The sequence below is a fragment of the Chrysemys picta genome, chromosome 1 (assembly GCF_011386835.1).
Source record: "Chrysemys picta bellii isolate R12L10 chromosome 1, ASM1138683v2, whole genome shotgun sequence".
Lineage (NCBI taxonomy): Eukaryota > Metazoa > Chordata > Testudines > Emydidae > Chrysemys > Chrysemys picta.
In genome coordinates, this window is record NC_088791.1 from 259799751 (window position 1) to 259818176 (window position 18426).

At 40.3% G+C, this 18426-nt stretch overlaps 1 protein-coding gene across 3 annotated transcripts in view; it reads right to left on the reverse strand.

The window, feature by feature from the left end:
* Positions 1-552: 552 nt before the first annotated feature.
* Positions 553-18426, reverse strand: part of GPR180 (G protein-coupled receptor 180) — a 28758-nt gene continuing 10884 nt past the window's right edge. Inside the window, exons 4-9 of one of the 3 annotated variants that reach the window (XM_008179420.4) lie at positions 12968-13148; positions 11912-11961; positions 6323-6480; positions 4816-5007; positions 4388-4465; positions 553-2115 (exon numbers count right to left, since the gene is read on the reverse strand). In XM_008179420.4, coding sequence (XP_008177642.2) covers positions 1957-2115; positions 4388-4465; positions 4816-5007; positions 6323-6480; positions 11912-11961; positions 12968-13148 — 818 coding nt within the window. In that variant the 3' untranslated portion in view covers positions 553-1956. Of the gene's footprint in view, positions 2116-4387; positions 4466-4764; positions 5008-6322; positions 6481-11911; positions 11962-12967; positions 13149-18426 lie in introns of all 3 variants that reach the window. The other 2 variants (XM_024100114.3, XM_065581059.1) reach the window with 2 other exon arrangements.

Consider the following 18426-nt stretch of genomic DNA (forward strand, 5'->3'; position numbering starts at 1 on the left):
TGTGGTTATCAGAGGAATATGATAATTAATCTTGTAATTATTCTGCAGATCATGTGAAATTATAACAACTCACCTTTTCCAGCCTCAACCTGCCATTCTTGACCTGAATTACAGAGAAGAACTAGCAAGGCCATGATTTAAATGAGCAACTTTGTCATGTTGTCATTTTGCCTTAGTCAAAGGCAAATATTTAATCTATCTTTAAACTAAGGGTATGTCTACACTACCCGCGGGATCGGCAGGCAGCGATCGATCCAGCGGGGATCGATTTATCGCGTCTAGTCTAGACGCAATAAATCAACCCCCGAGCGCTCTCCCGTCGACTCCTGTACTCCAGCGCCGCGAGAGGTGCAGGCAGAGTCAACGGGGGAGCAGCAGCAGTTGACTCCCCGCGGTTAAGACACCACGGTAAGTCAATCTAAGTACGTTGACTTCAGCTACGTTATTCATGTAGCTGAAGTTGCGTAACTTAGATCAATCCCCTCCCAGAGTAGACCAGGGCTAAAAGGGAAATACTGTTCGTTTCAAACAAGTGTACAACTGAAGCAAACATGAACAAAATCTATATATTTAAACAATAATCTATTACAAATATGAATGTTCATTTCTTTTAAAAAATTCAATACACTTACTAGTAAATAAAATAAATGCTGTGAAGAAACTAAATGTGACAATAATAGGTCTAGACAATTTGACAAATACCAAATCAAGTACAAACAAGAAGATTTCAAACAATGACTTAATAGGAATGTCCACATGATATAGAAAAAAAAAATTGTCAAAATGATTTAAATCACACTCAATAAATAGGCACTTCAATAAAGTACATATTTACACTGGCATTCTGAATGCTAGGGCATCACAAAGATGTATGGCTTTATTACAATGGATGGAAGATGGCAACTACTTAGAACCCAGTGCCAACATGGATTATAACAAATCCAGTGAGTATTTTGTTTTTCAATTATTCATAGAAAATTTAATCCTGATTAAGTATCCTTGGGCAGGAATACATGAGTAGTTGATGACTGAAACCAACATTTATTTGAAATGCTTCTGTTAATTTAATCTGTGTATATGGCTTAATTATGATTGAATCCTCAATGTAAGAGAAATGAATTATATCAGGATTAAAATTCTAGTACCACATTAAACATTCTTTCCTCAAAAAAGCAAGCCTGCTGTTTTTATTACTAGTGTTGCCACCTCTTTAAAGCCTCAAATAGCATTTTGCCAATCACACCTATGTTATGTTTTTAGTAACATTTCTCTCAAAAGTGTTATGGATAAAACCTCACTGCTGCTCAAGTTAAAATTTGAACTAATACCAACACTGGTGGGGGAAAAAAAGTGCTTTTCCTTTTGCACAAATAATGAAAGAAAGCTTACTGCACAGCTAGCTGTAAACATTTTACAATTGTTTCTGGAGCAATTTTGTTTTTCAAGTCCTTTAAATTTAAGCACAAAATTTTCTTTTAAGCATTTTCTTTACAGAATAAAAAGAAAAGCAAACGTTTATTCCGTGTATTACTCTGATTTCATAACTGGCTTATTCCAGACTTGTTTGAGCTCATAGCCATTTAAAGGACTGGATTCTTCTAGGCCTTCAAACTTAATATTGATACAAAGTCATGGAGTTCTTAGAGTGAAAACACTGTGGCTATGAATGGGAAAGGTTAGATTTGTCCTCCTTTGCTGTCATACAACACAGCACCGCATGCACCACAAAAACAATCTCTATTCAAACATTCAGATTTTAAATATATTTTCATACCACCCGTTTTATTTTTAAAATCAACCAATGTACCTAATTTGGGGACTTGTTCAGATCCAGGATCAGTGATGTGCTCTGATTTTATGATTCAGTTTTTCCAGGGAAACTGTTGTAGCACACTGACGTGATGAAAATAGCTGTATTTGGGTCATTATTGCACTGTATTCTTTCCTAAATATATCTCAGAAGTAATGTCGACTTTTATGTCCAGATGCCACGGTCAGTGGCAATGTCACTGATGACAGAGAAGATACTTCCCAATATAGACTATGAGACAGAAAAAGTCTGTAGAGGATAACGATGGAGACGGACTGGCAGAGGATAACACCTATGGTAATAACCTGAAGACGAAAAAGGAGTGGAGGAAAGAGAAAGTGAATGCTTTGAAAAAAAGAATAAAATAAATCAGTTGACTTTATTTTTATAAGCACAATGAAGCTTACTGCACATCTTTTGCTCCTGCAACAGTTACAAAGGGTCTGGGATCCAGGAACTGGGATCCAGGGGTCTGGGATCCAGGATCCAGGGGTCTGGGATCCAGGAACTCTTGACTAGTAATTTTGGATCTACACTACCTCAGTGAGTAGCCCTGGACAAGTCACATAACCTCTCTGCCTGTGTCTGCTCTTGGAAAGCTCAGGCTTGTAGTTCACCATGACTAAGGGCTGGATTCACAAGAGAGACTTGGGTGCCTAAATCCAACATTTAAATCCAACATTTAGGCATCACTGGCATTCACAAAACCACTGCTCAGTTGCTGCCTAATCCCATAGGTGCCTACATTTCCACCAATAAGGTCCATGAGGCACTAAAATTCTGCCAGTGGTCATGCACAAAGCCACTGAAGTCCTGACACCGCTGAAGTACTTGGAGCCTCCCTCACATAAAAACCTTGGTGGGATTCTCAAGAGGCAGGGCCAACTCTCCAGCTGGGCCAAGTCTGGTCAATATGCTCTTAGCATGCCTAACATGCAACGATGGTTGGAGGAGATGCCACTATTGCTACGGCCACACCCCCTTATACTCTGTAGTCCAGTGTTTAGAGCACTCACCCAAGATGTGGGAAGCCTGGATTCAAATCCCTCCTCTGCCGGATTCAGAGCAAGGACTTGAACCTAGCTCTGCCACCTCCCAAATGAATGCCCTAACCACTTGGTTATAGGAGGGTTTTCTGGGGTGCATCTCTCAATCTCTTCATCTGAAGCTGTTCCACTTTGTGTGAAATATTTGCAGAGTCATTGGGCTAGAGAGGGAGTGTGTGAATAACTACAGATCAGCACTGAGCATTTCCACACCTAAGTCCCCCTTGTGAATCTAGTAGCCCTTAGATGACACAGTGGTAAAATGAGCCCTGTCTGCAGAACAGCCTCCATCCATGGAGCTGCAATGGTGGTGATTTATTGGTCTAATTTTCTAGTGTAGGCAAGGCCTTTTAATCTCAGTTTCTCCATCTGTAAATGACGTGCATGTTAATAGTTACCCAGCTCACAAGGGTGGTGTGAAAGTTTACTTGCGTGTGTAGGCACTTTGAGGAAGTTCTATATAAATGTACAGGACATCTTTTTTAAATACTTGTTTTTCTCAACTGAATATGACATTCACTGAGCACATATTTTTCTATATTTTGAATTAAAAGGCAAACACTGTTAAATCTTCAGAGTTTCAGAACTGTAGTTGCCCAAGCACAGTGATCAAACTTCTCTAGTACCCCAAGAGCAGAAATCCTCCTACAGTGTCCTGCCAGATCTCTACATATCACAAAGCACTGCACGGAATCCTATCTCAAAAGAGCTGTAAACCCCCCAGCATCAAGGTTTTCAGCCAGCAAAAGAAAACTAATGTCCTGACTAATGCAGCTATAGGAATAAAAGCCCTAAAAGTAAATTATGGGCTACATTTCTTCTATATTTTTACTAGCATAGTTTCTACATACGTAATGATCCAGTCTCAGAAAATATTTGCACACTCATATATTCACTGCATTAACCGTAAGGAATGAGAGAACTGTACTCTGGAATGATGTACTCACCCACCTGAGAATGATGGTGCATTTTATCTGAGTGTGGCAGGCTCCACACACTACCTCCCTAGCTCCCAGCATATTAAAGCAACAAGAAAGCCAAATAAATCCATCTTTGTTTTTCATTATTAAGACTTTACAAACTGAATTACACATTTGGAGAACATCTTTTTATCCAAAGAATACAGTTCAGCTGTGGTTTTCCTGATCTCCTTAGCCACTTAAAGATTTTTTTTTTTTTAAGAATTAGCCTAGAAGCCTCCCCAGAGATTTTTTAAAACAAAGTTGGCAAAAAGACAAAAATTGGTTTTTACTAGAACCATTTTTTGCTTTACCTTAGCAAGCATCTCCTGCTTCTTCCTACAAACGATTACCTTTACATTTGATAAGGCATGCAGAGTTTCAGCCACATGATTCCTATTTGTGCAGTGAGAGTGGTATGGCTAAAACTCCATGGGTTACTTTGGGAATGTAAAGGCCTTGGAACATACATTTTCTAATAAAAGAAAACCCAACAGAAGGAACAGCTCCTCTGCAGCTTATGCAGAATTTCTAATCAAATCTCACATTGTTTTTATCTTATCCATACATACCTTCTCTCTTTGATAGTCTCTAAATAGCACAGAAATGGTTGCAAGACCCGGGTGGCACAAAAACCACAGGATGCAGCCCTGAAAGAGAATAATGGCATTTTATATCATTTACTTTGATGTGTCAGGACAGAAGATAGATATGACAATTAGGGGGATTACGTTTACATGTTTCCAGGTTTCCATCTTGAATATCCATTGTTCTGCAGTCAATCAACAGAATGAAAACCACACTTTATGCTTTAGGTCACACTTTATGCTTATCAGATCAAATTTAACTACTCAGTGTACACTGAAAGAATACAATTTATTTAATCAAATCAAATACTTAATCATTAACTCTCCCATGGAGGTAAAGCATAGTCCAGTCAATAGCATACCAGAAGAATATTTACAAAGAAAGGGATTAGTTTTCCAGATGTGATCCCTACTTTGGCAAAGGTGATATAGAATTCCCTTTTGAGTGTACTTCTCTCCACTCTGATGATCTGGTAGAGACCACAGGCCAATGACAGAGATAGGCAAACTCTTAGCCCAATAAGAAGTCCACTTGCTAAACTGTGGTGTGAATGGTAGCTGTGGTGATTAGTATCTTCAAACTGCTCCCAAATTAGTAAAATACTCTGCAAAACAATAAAGTACATTTAGAGTAAATACGGTGCCTACATGTTACATTCCTTCACATAACTAACTCTATTTATGATAGGACCATGATGCCAGCTATCAGCACAAGAGCCCTGGTTCTGTCTTCTTGCCTGAAACTGCCATGCTACCAAAAGCAACAGAGCTCGAACTGTTCCTTTGGTACCACCAATAAACACATTAAGTACAACTGACACGTCTGCTGGCAGGGAAGGAGTCTGATTCTTGACTTCCCTCATTTTTTGAAAAATTCACGCATTTAAAATGTCAAATAATGTAGTGACCTAGAGCAGCAAAGCTGCAGCTAAATTCCATTTTCTCCTTTGAGAGGAACCTGATGGAGAACCACAATCCTGCTTCCACTAAAGTGGGAGTTTTACCAATTGACTTCAATAGGAGCAGAATTAGGCCTATAGGCACTAGCTCTCAAAAACTGATATCCCCTCCTGCCTGAATTAGTATGCTCTCTCCAGCACCTTCTTCTGTGACTTAGGGTCTGAGCCACAGTCCATTGAAACCAATGGGAAGACTCCCAATTGATTTCTGTGGACTTTGGTTCAGGCTCATACTTAGCAGGGAACATCAACTACTATTAAGAGAGTTCCAAGGCTCCATTTAATTTCTGTTTGGGACTAGTACTAGCTACAAAGATGACCAAAAATCTTGTGCCAGTCCACTTCTGGCTCCCTTCCAATACCAGCAGCCATATGCTGGCAACATTACTTTCCTTCATTACTGTCTCTAGTTTCTCTCTGCTCCTGCACTTCTCTGTGCTGCTCAGATTCTCTTTCTTCTCTATTTTTAATTATTTTTTTAGGCACCCCAATAAGATAAAATTTACTATAATGTTAATGATTTATTTGCTACTCTAAATTGACTTTATTTAATTACATTACTTCAACTCATTTCAGTATATGTCCTAGACCATTTTTATATTTGCAGGACCAATTCTGCATCCAAACAGCTCAAGAATTCTCCTAGATGGATCTGAAAGACCACTAGATACCCTAATCTCAGGATCCTGTATTGAGGGCGCTAAGCAGTAAACGATAGTGGATGTGTTATCACCTGTTACATACTCTTTTGCTTTTTTGTTATTTTATCTGCTCAAGTGTTTAAACAGGATTGAAGGTCTTCATGTTCGTTCACCAAAGCCATAAAATATTGAAATGGGATGTGCCCAGTTCTGTCATACTTATCAATACACTTCTTCCAAAGTTATTACTAGCAGCTGCTCAGGTAACAGTACTACAGTTTGTGTACAGTACAGCAAGAAAAGTCAACACAAATACAAACCTGGGTTACAACAACTACTACAGCAATGCCAGTGGACGCTGGAGTGGAATCCCACTGAAGGGGTCTGCTTTGAGATTTCTTCATTCTGCCTATCATCCAACCCATACACAAACTCAGCAATAGGTACAGCATTTGTATCTGACAGACTATGTCACACACTAGTGGGAATCAAAGAAAGTTAATGTAGTCACAACAACATAATGGCAATTCCTTTCTCTAGCAGAAAAAACAGAGTAAAGTGGCAACTGTATGGTAAATCTGTAAAATGGACACTTCTCAATATAATTTTCACTCTTAATTAAACACTATGGACTTTGAGACTGTCTGAATATATGATTTTCATGCTGTGGATAATTCTCTATGTGAAATTTTATTTAATCAATTGTGAATTACATCATTATCAACATTCCCTTACTAAGGTCCCAATCGTGCAATTAGCTCCAAGCAGGCAGATGATTATATACATGCAGAATCCCACTGAAGTCAAGAGACTAAACCCGGGCTCAAGCATCCACCTTCATGAATCTGTTTGTAAGGTCAGGAAACTAAAACTGAAGTCTATATATCAATTACTAAGTATGTCTTTACCCTGCAAATACAAAATGTATTAGAATGGGTTCCCTTATTTACCCAGCAGGACTTTTGTTTCCAAGATCAGATTCCTGCAGTGTAATTTCTTTAAGTTAAGCTGTATCTTTCTTAAGGAACAATACATCAACCTGAACAAAAAAAAAGCCACATTTAGGACAAATTCTACTCTCTAAATACGGATTCCAATTCACTGGTGGAAGTGAGGACAAACTCTGACCATTCATATTTAAAATGCAGGTATGATTGGAAAAATTACTATGTCCCATGGCACTGTGATGAAGTTTACAAACCCCATATTGGGCCAGGGAAGAAAGGGGTGAGTGGTTGGCCCTGGAGACAGGAAATGAAAAGAACCTATCCTTTGGAACCTACTGCCATGGTCAAACCTGGTGGGGGTGGGGGAGGCTCCAACTATAGTACGTGATCAAGAAGATTACGAAGGTGGAGCAGTCATGTTTTCAGAAGGGGCTTCTCTACGAAACAGAAGATACTCTTTCCAGAGTCAGAGGAAACTGGATTTGCAAGGTCTGAGGTCTTCTACTGGCTGGTGAAATGGCTCATTTTATAAAAGTGGCTTGACCAGCTGGTGAGTGGGAAAGTTGTGTCCAGGCCTCAGTGGGGTAAGAGAAAACTTGAGGAAAAACTTGAGAGGTTTTTGTTTCTGAGTGATTTACAGAATAACCAAAGTGACTAGGGTTTACTAACTTGGCTTGTGACTAACCCTGACCAACACTTAATTTGGAGTGTTAGTCCTTGCTTAACTGGTTTAACTTTGGAATTTAAATAAACTTTCATTTTACTAATTTCACTGTGGGAGGTTGTCCATATTTTTGCCCCTGCTTGGCCTCACCTGATGGCTATGTGTACAAGCACCTTCTTAATCAGCAACTCTGATCCTTGTGTGCTGTCATATCTGCTTACTCCAGTGAAGGGAATTTTTTTTTCTTTTACAACCTTTAACTCCTATTAGCCTTCCAGGGGTGCTACTGCTAGGGGAGAGGAAGATGGATTACTAACTATATTCCAGTCACACATTTATTACCACCAGCACCAAATGAACCATTCAGAAAGAACACTGCTTGACTTCCAGCTCTTGGATTGAGTTTCTGACAGTGCTGGTGTAGCTTTGCTAGATCAATTAGCGCTCTAGTTTTAATAAACTGAGTAAACTTGTTATGAAAGACTCAGAGACAAACAAACTTTGAACTTCACAATGTTTTTAGGCATTATTTCTGTATCACAAACAAATATAAGTACTTTTCACACACAAAAAAAGTCTTCGAAATGTTATGGACTATATACCCACTCAAGGGATTATATTTATGTTAAATGGTGGTCAGAGTATTTCCTTGATATTTAGCAATATTAGCAAAACATGGATGTTAAATAATTAAGACCCAAGATACTGCGCCTGAGATTTATATGGCATTAAAGGTAGTTTATTGACCCTTAATGATTCTGGTATTTGGAGTGCTCATTTTGCTTATTTAAAAATTATTTTCAGGCCATTTTAATAAAGATGTACTAAGTTCTATCTTTAAAATCATAAAACCACATTTATCTGAGCAAAATAATATTAGCTTCCCAGGCTTGTAGGTGAGGAGGGAAGATGAATGATTTTGGTTATTTGAAATCAAGGCTACCGTACTGAGTCAACTGCTTCAGGAACAAGCTCTGACAGCTATTCTGTAGAGTGGCATTATCAACTTCATTATGCCATCAGTATTTGGCTGTAGATATGGCATTCATCTGCCATGGCAGACAAAAATCAAAAACAGGGAGATGACTGAAAACAAAACAGTCTGAAAAATCTAGAAGAATAAGAAAAGTGACTATTCTATCCTTCTTAAAGATGTCCATAGCTTGTTAGTAGGGAAGAGGTTAAACAGATTCTCTTTTAATCACAGCTCAGAGGTAGAAATTGCGAAATGATCTGTGGCAGTTGTGTGTGTGGAATACCAGACTGAGAGCTGAATAAACTCTCCTGGTAGCTCAATGTGTCTTAATGAATTGTGGAAAAAAGGAAACAGATGAAGTGGATTCTTGGATACAATCATATTATTTTTGTCCCCTTTGATAACTTGTGTAATTTGGTTGAGACCAATAAGGTTCTCTTACTGTTTGACGAGATTTTTAAAACGTCTATTCCACAGTAGTACCAAAGTTCAGTATAGAGCCATGCACAGGCTCAGCTGGTATGAAATTTACCTGCTTTCTTCATCATCCATTTCTCTCATCAGGCTGTTCAATATCCAGAAAAATCACTGTTTGAGTCTCACATTCAGAAGCTGCCTAAATTTAAAAGGATCTGCTGACTGCTCACAGTGCTTGAAGTCAATGGAACTATTCATGTGAGTGAAGTTACATGCTTAAAACTGTTGAAGAAGCAGGCCCTTAGGTGGTAAGAGATGTTGTAGAAAGATATTGGGATAGCGTCAGAACCAGATATCTGGAGTGAAACCCTGGCCCTACTGAAGTCAATGTGAGTTTTGCCACGGATTTCAGTATAGCCAGGATTTGACCCCTTACATAAAATAATAATAATAAATAATAATAATAATCTGCTTTGAGAGCAGTAAGAGCTAGAAGAGATTGTTGCACTCCTGCAATCTACACTTGGTATTATCCATCCCTCAGAGCTGTGGTTGCATCAGTAAGAAATCTTCCATATTTCTATCCTTTCATTCTGCCCTCCTGCTTCCTTTGGAAACTATCATAAAAAGAAAGGAATAGGGAGGAAAAGTCTCAGAGCCAAAACACCTTTTAGATTAAACTATTCTTAAAGCAAGGAGAATAAGCTACCCCCTTGAATTAAGAGGATATGAAGATCTGATGGGGGCTGCACTGTAAATACTACCCCAAGGAAAGAATCTAAAACTACAGTACATAGCAAACCAACTTATACAGGAAAGCGCACAGCAGTGGCCTCAGCAAAGAAGTTTGCAGTAGGTTCATATACTCCATCTAACCTCACCTCTGGGGGCCAAAGAAAGGGTTTAATCACATGGCTGATGCACAGTCAGTGAGGATTCACTAGGTCAACTGTCCAAAACGAAGAATTAATGTAAGTTACTGTGGGGCCAGCTGCCACCAAGAGGCTGTTAATTCCAACTGCAAGTATTATGGATTCTCAGGATACTGTTTCTGTTGGCTAATGAGAGTCAGTGTACAAAATTATATGCCATGTCACAGTGGCAGAGAAGAAAATATCTGTCACCCTTAAAGCTAAAAACAAACACTTTCATACACATTGATTTATAAAACAATCACACTTACCAAAGTAGTGCAATAATCAAAGACTCCTTTATTTTGCATAGAAATTGAATCCCTGCTGTTTAATGAAATGGAACTTTATCTACAGGAATTTCCATAACTTAATGACAACCCGATCAACAGCTGTCAGATTTCTGCTCACTGAATGGGTCAGAAAGTGGGATCCAGTATAAAACCTTTACAAGTTCTAAACCTTCAGCCTGAACACATTTATATCCAGATAAAATAATCTGATTACAGACTCCTGGCGACAAAACTATGGGTTCTACTTTATCAGGTGTGTACTAGTAAGTGTTAATATTCTATGAAGGTGACATGAGCCTAAAATTATATTTGCATCATTTCATCACACAACTTCAAATCCTTTATTCAGTTTTCAGCAAACATAATCACTTATTAATACAGTATGTATGATTTCCTTCCTAAAGGCCAGATTATGATCCTTACTCCCACAGGTGATCAGTCAGTAATACAAGTAGTCTCACTGGTTTAAAAATGTCTGACACTTACTAGCTGTTAGGGAGCCCCTCAGTAAGGTCCAGAGACTGCACTCTAGAATGGGGAAGGTGCTGGGATTTATATTAAACAAATGGGTGGTAGATGGGAGGTCAGGGCTTCTCAACTAGCTTTTGCCACTGAGCCTCACTGGTGGAGTTCCTCTCTTGTCTGTTATATGTACCTGTGGTTAGCTAGGTTTACTCCTCCAGCCAGTAAGTGTCTGACAAATTTTCTCAAGCCCTCTATTTTAAGATACAAAATTATGCAAATAAGTGATTTAATAGTCATTGAGTAAAGTGAGCGCTGGATCATGGGCTGTACTAGAGCTCCCAAAAGGATTCCAAAGGACATCCAATTCAGCTGCCAGAGGTCTGTGGAAGTCCAGAACAGCAGGACAGGATTTGTGACAACTTGTGAGGAAATACTTTGCTATTTAGGTTCTTACACTGCATGTTACACCTGAGTGCCAGTTTCTTGGAAAGTTTCAGTCAAGTAGAAAGGCAATGTATTATCTTGGAAAGAACCCCTCTATATTTCTAACCAGAACTTCAGAACAACCAAAGCAGCGGTAGCCTGTGAAGAAGCCAGCCAAGATTATACATAACTAGTGCATGTTGGGACAGGATGCTCTAGGGTGTTTTAGTTCCAGTTAGACATTCAGCAAAGCTAGATGAAATCAAGAAAGCTGCTTTGTGCTAATACTGAGTCTTAGGGTAATTTTTTGGCACAGCTCTAATCTTAAAATACTTGTGCCATAAAATACATCATTTCCCATTTAAAATCAATTCTATATATAGACGTGCAGCTTCCACAAAATGGATATAAATTTTTAAAATGTATTAGTACTCAAGAAAACACATACTAACAATTTGATCCAGCAAAATGCTTCAGCATGTGGATAACCTTATTCATATGATAGTCCCCTAGACTTAAATGGGAATATTTGTTTAAGTAAAAGGTATATGCTTAAATGATAGTAAGGTTAGGTTTTAGGGCATTCTTAAATCACACCTTAATTACATAACTCTTAAAAATACCCAGAAAAAAGCCACTATTTTCAAAGAAATAGTTGCGTTTCATATATTTAAAATAAAATAGTGATATATATCTGAGATCAGAATCTGGCTCTAAATGTTAGCATTGGTTAATATGCTTTAAACAGAATATTTCTCTACATTACTCTGCATAAACATGTTGAACAAAGTAAGTTTTCTTAAGCATACTCACATTCTGCCAGACTTCCCATAAAAGGTGCCCCTATTCCATCTTTAGCGTAACTAATAAAAAAAACAGGAGATAATAAATGGTCTAAATTAGTCAGTATTAAATATCTCTTCCTTCTTAGAGATACAGCTAAGTAACTAAATAGTTTTAACAAGTCAACCCTACAAGTTTTGTCATGACCAATGTTCCCTCTAATTTTTTTCCATCCATGTGCAGAATAAATTTTGTTATGTGCACCAAGGTATGTGCGGATGTGCGCCACCAGTTGAAACGAAAAACCTAGATATTTTTTTTTAAAAGGTTACCATAGGGATAATTACTCCAGCCAAGACAGGTTAGGCATTTTAAAACTCACTACTCAAAGAATTAAATGTAAGTGTAGGAGAAATAAAAATTATGAAATGCATAGACCAGTCAAAAAACTAAAATAACACACTTTGAAAGAACAAGATTACAGAGAATATGTGCGCATTGTAGAAAGAACCAAGTAACAACAACAATAATACAAGTATGTATTGGGAGATGAGTGTGTGTGTGTGAGTGTCACAGTGTGTGTGCTGGCTGCTGGGAAAGTTTCTGAGAGCTGTCATGCGCTGTCTCTTTAAGGCACTCACTCACTGCCCGGAAGACTCGTTCAGACCTCAGACTGCAGCAGCTCTCTCCTGCTCAAAGTCCTGAGCCAGGCTGTCCCCTCTCCCCTGCTCTGTGGAGATGGGGTACAGGGGCAGGGGGAGGGAGACCCCCTGACATCAGCACTCCCCTCTCCTCCCCCCCTCCCGCTTTGCACAACCAGCTGGAGGGTCCCAGGAGCAGCTGCAGGAGCAATGTGGCAACAAAGCAACGGGGGGGAGGAGCACCTGAACACATGCTGCTGGATGTGCGCGGCTCTGCTAATCAAGTGAGTGGCACGTGAATCACTCCTGGACAACCACCCAACCACGCAGCTAAGAGGGAACACAGGTCGTGACCATCATGACCTTTAGCCTTACTGAGCTCTACAGCTGGCTCCTTCCTCATTTAAGGGAATTTGAAAATGGAAAGACAAGTAAGTAAAGTTACCTTGAGAAATGCAGGTAGTTGGCAAATGCTGAGCCAGCCTGAAACAATAATACTGTTGATAGCACCTTTAAGACAGTATGCATAGGTCCACCTTTCTTAAGAGTTTGCCATAGTGATTGAGCATATATACAAGCAGCTACAAAGTATGCTAGGACAAGTAGGAAAAAGAATTCATGTAATCCTGGGAAGAGAAGAAATGCAGTTTAATTTAATAAAGTGAATTATGGCACATAACAAGTACTACTTAAGATAATATTGCTTGTCTTGTAGTAAGAGTAAGTTATGTAGTAGTTACTACATAGTAACATAAAAGTGATAGTAGAGATGGATTAGCATTCAACTACTTTCTCTTATCCTTCCCACACAGTAATAGAAGAAAAAAAATCTTCATGTGTCAGTTTAGTTCTTTAAGGTGGCTGGTCATTATTTGATCTGTAAGTCTTTGTCCAGCAAAAATACCTATCTTGAATATAAAGAGGCATTCTGTAAACAATTTATCTTTAAAAAAATGCAAACATATGTAAGAATTATTGGAAAAATCTTAAATAGTTTCCTATAAATAGGCTTGGCAGAATTTGATTTTTTTTAATAACTTTAACAGATAACATTGATGTTAAACATAAAAAAGGCTTAAAAGTTATCAATTTAAATTTTCACAGTTGCACAAAATTATTGGGGGGGGGGGGTCAGACAATTATTTAATGACAGTTGAGATTCAAAAAGTTATATCTTTACAACCATTAAAACACAAATTGTCAGCAGCACATGTCAAAACATACAAAGTAAATATCCTTAAATCAAATGCTAATAAATTCTCAGCCAATTTTTTCTTACTTTGCCTATCTGTAAATTTCTATTATCATCGCAGGAATTGTTTTGGTCATGTGTGTCTATAGAGAAGTCGAGATTTACCAATAAAAATCTAATCCTTCCTACCTATAAAGTAAACAATAGCCTAGCTCAATGGGTAGTCAGGAACATCTACAATAAATAGGTTAAAGTTTAAACTTTCAAAGAGAGGATCTGAGATGAGGAGAGACATCCAATACACATTTGAGGTAAGCCTGTCTAACCACTGGGTGTCACTCTTACACCACATAAAATGAAGTATGGTTAGCCCAGATAGCACCTGTGTCCAACAGAGAAGTTAAAGGCAGAGCTGTGTGAAGAAAGGTAATTCCATTCTGGGGAAGCTTTTGATATTCTGAAATCTGGTTTTGTTCCAATTTGGAATGAAAACCAAAAGTTTCAAAATTCTGAGTGAAAGGGAAAGTTCTGGGGTCCCTGGCTAAGGCACAGTTTGCCAGGTTGGCTGCCCTGGAGCCACAGACCCTGGGAGCCCAAGCTGCTAAGGAGCCTCAAGCTTGGGAACCAGTCAGGGGGAAATCAGGCTCGTGGTTTCTCCTCAGCAAGCCAGGCAGGCTGCCAATGAGCTGGATGGGTGAGCTGGCAGGAAACCGACATGTTTCCAGTGAAAATCTACCTGGTTTCTATCAGACTTTTGTTGAAACTGGACCATCTCCATAGAACATTTTGATTTCAACAATCTGCATTCTCTGATGGAAAACCGTTCTGTCACAGAATTTCCAACCAGCTAGTTAAATGGGATAGGAAATCTAGAACAAGCATACGTGTTCCATGTCTATCAACCAAAGAAGGGAATCTGTGTTGGATGAAGTATGAACATTTGCTAGAGATTAAGATTGAAGGTGGTCAATGATGGACACACACAGGGTGGATGGAACGACAGTCTCCTTAAACCTCAATTGTTAAGAAGCTAATAAGGAGATATTCATTATGAGCCTTATTTAAATAGACCCTTCTGTTTCTCCTATCTAGATTATCCATTTCTCTTCTTTCTTCATAGTTCTTTATTTTATAGGGAAAATATGTATATTGTACCAGATTCTACCACTTTTACTTGCACTGAGCTGCTCCTTACTGCATAAATAGCTCCACTGAAATCGAAAATTTCATACAAACTGATTTACAGGTTGGATTAATGCAATCAGGAACCCTAGAAACTCCATGACATGGGGGTTCCCCTCCTCTCAGAGGCAGGTGCACAGGGCCCCATCCCCCCTCCCAACACACTCTCCCCCCGCTCTGGGAGTAGCAAGAGGACAACCAGTACTTAGCTCAGCTGCTGGGCTAAATCTATTAGTGGGTGGAAGGGCGTGGGAGGGCATGCCAGGCTCACTGCACTCTTCTTTTTCTGTAACATATTCTCCTATTAGAGTTGTGTTGCTGGGGCCTCCCAAGCAGGGCCGGCTCCAGCATTTCTGCTGCCCCAAGCAAAAAAAAAAAAAAAGCCGCAATCGCCGGCTGCCATTGGAAAAAAAAAAAAAAGCCGCGATCGGCGGCGGCAGTTCAGCGGCAGGTCCTTCGCTCCTAGAGGGAGTGAGGGACCTGCCGCCCCCGAATTGCCGTAGGTGCCGCCCCTCTCCCTTGGCCGCCCCAAGCACCTGCTTGTTAAGCTGGTGCCTGGACCCGGCCCTGCTCCCAAGGTAGTGGGCCCTGGAGTTAACTCTTCATTGAGATATCTAAGGCAGTTCATATCCCTGCATCTGCTATGCTTGCGTCACTTTTTCAAGCTTTTCTTTGCAAACTTGAAGGCTGGAAATTTGTATTTTTTAAATGAAAGATGGGACTGCCATTATTGTATGGCTTTAGAAGCTGGGGTCCTAGCTATAGGGGGAATCTTTGCTTTATTCGGTCCTTGATGATTTAGATATACTTAACTGAAATTTCATTGGCAGAAAGTTCACACAGTGCATTCTGGATTTGTACCATAAATCTTGAATATTTCTTAAAGAATTACTAGGACTATCACTTGCTCAAAGCCGAAGTCCAAAGGAGACTATGTGATATCAAAAACAAGGCCTCTGAGATCCAGGATTTCATAGATCAGGATGACATGAGAAGTTTTCTTTCAAAGCAACAAAAGCTATATATGGGCCAACCTCCAAAGGCCCAACCCCCTTATGTTCCCAGGATAGCTCCACCCTCTTCAAGGAGGATGCAACCATTAAACAATGCTGGAAGGAGCACTTTGAGAGCCTACTAAACTGCAAATCCATGGTCTCTGAAGACACCATCGAGTTTATTCCACAACGCTCAGCAATGCAACACCTTGCTGATCCTCCATCTTCTGAGGAAGTCTGGCGTGCCATCACCCAGACAAAAAAACCCACAAGGCACCAGGTCCAGACAGCATCTCAACTGAGGTTTTTAAAGCCTGGTGGAACAATGCTCCAGCACAAACTTTGCCAAATCCTTGACAAAACCTGGACCTGTGAAGAAATTCCATCTGATTTTAAGAACGTCAACATGGTTACAATATTCAAAAAAAGGGGACAAATCTTTGTGTGTGAATTACAGAGGTACTGCCCTCATCTGCATCGCAGGGAAGATCCTTGTCCAGATCCTACTAAACTGCCTCCTCCCCCTTGCCAAGGAACTCCTCTCCGAATCAGAGTGTGGCTTCAGGCCATCCTGAGGCACAACCGACACGATCTTCGTGGCATGACAGATTCAGGAGAAGTGCAAAGAGCAACACCAGGAATGTTCATGGTATTCATCCACCTAACCAAGGCCTTTGGCTCTATCAATTGTGATGCCTATGGAAGGTGCTGTGTAGGTTTGGCTGTCCACAGAAATTCATTTCCATCATCAGACTACTCCATGATGGGATGACTGCCACCATTCTGTGCAATGGCTCAAAGACCAAACCATTCATCATTCACACTGGTGTAAAGCAGGGCTGTGTCATTGCTCCAACACTCTTCTCCATTTACCTTGCCATGATCCTGATTCTCATCTGCGACCGCCTTCCTGATGGAATCAGGATTGAGTATCATATGGATGGCCAACTCCTGTATCTTCAACATCTCCAAACAAAATCTAAGCTCATGAGAACTGGCATCACTGACTTTCAGTATGTAGATGACTGTGTCATTCTTGCACACACAGAGGCCACCCTGCAAAGCACCCTAAATCTTTTTGCAGATGCCAATCACAGCCTGGGTGTCTCTCTCAACATCAGGAAAACCAAGGCACTCTACCAGCCTTCACCTGCACAAACTACTCTTCGTACTCCACAAATAGGCAGCAGGTTTAAAAGAAACAAAAGGAAGTATTTTTTCACACAACCTGTGGAACTCCTTGCCAGAGAATGTTGTGAAGGCCAAGACTAGATAAGTTCATGGAGGATAGGTCCATCAAAGGCTATTAGCCAGGATGCGCAGGGATGGTACCCTTAGCCTCTGTTTGTCAGAAGCTGGGGCACCTGGCATTGGTCAGGGTCAGAAGACAGGATACTGGGCTAGGTGGACCTTTGGTCTGACCCAGTATGGCCGTTCTTATATTCACCATCGGCGGAGAACCTCTGGAAAATGTGGACCATTTCCCATACCTGGGCAGCCACCTCTCCCAAACAGCTAGCATTGACACAGAAATTGAATAAAGGATCTGCTGTGCCAGCATATCCTTTGGAAGACTACTCAAATGAGTTTTCAATGATAGGGATCTGCAAACAGGCACCAAGATCTTGGTTTACAAGGCAGTTGTCATCCCCACCCTTTTCTAAGGGTGTGAGACCTGGGTAATCTACAGACAACATCTCAAATGGCTGGAGTGGTTCTAGCAGTGCTGCCTCAGATGGATTATCAGGATCAGCTGGGAAGACCCAACGCAGTAACATCAGCATTCTCTCTGCAGCCAACATCAGCAGTGTAGAAGTGAAGGTCATGAAACACCAACTCCTTACATATGCCTGACACTTGCCTCCCGAAGCAAGTACTCTTCTCTCAGTTAAATCAGGGAAGAAGGGCTTGCAGAGGGCAGTGAAAGCGCTTCAAAGACATACTGAAAGTACCCCTTAAAAGGGAGGCATCAAACCAAACTGGGAGGACTTGTCGTGGAACAGCACACAGTGGCGCCACACCATACACCGACCCACAGCTCACTTTGAGAACAGACCTGCTCATGAGACAAAGGAGGAAGGAAAGGACACAACTGTCCAGCCAACAAGTGTCTCCTTCAACATCACACCTGTCACTGCTCTGGGAAAATCTGCAGGGCACGAATTGGGCTCCTCAGCCACCTAAAAACCCACCAATGAACCCCCTTGGCAGACATCATCCTTGCATCGAGGGACAACTGAAGAAGAGAAGCAGGGAGAAGAGGACCAAGGTTTGGACAAGTGCATTCTAGAGAGAGAAAGTATAGATTTTTGAAGTGAAGTGATGTACAGGAAGAACTGACATGATTTGGTGACAGCCTGGATATGGGGAAGAATAATCAGGGGGAAAAGAGGAGTCAAAGATGACAATGAGGTTTTGAGCCTGCGTGATGAGTGTGTGTATGGGGAGAAATGAGATCAAGTTTAAGTTGACAACAGGCCAACCATGATGATGTCACAAGGCAGCCAAACAATCGACTGAAACAATACAACAAAT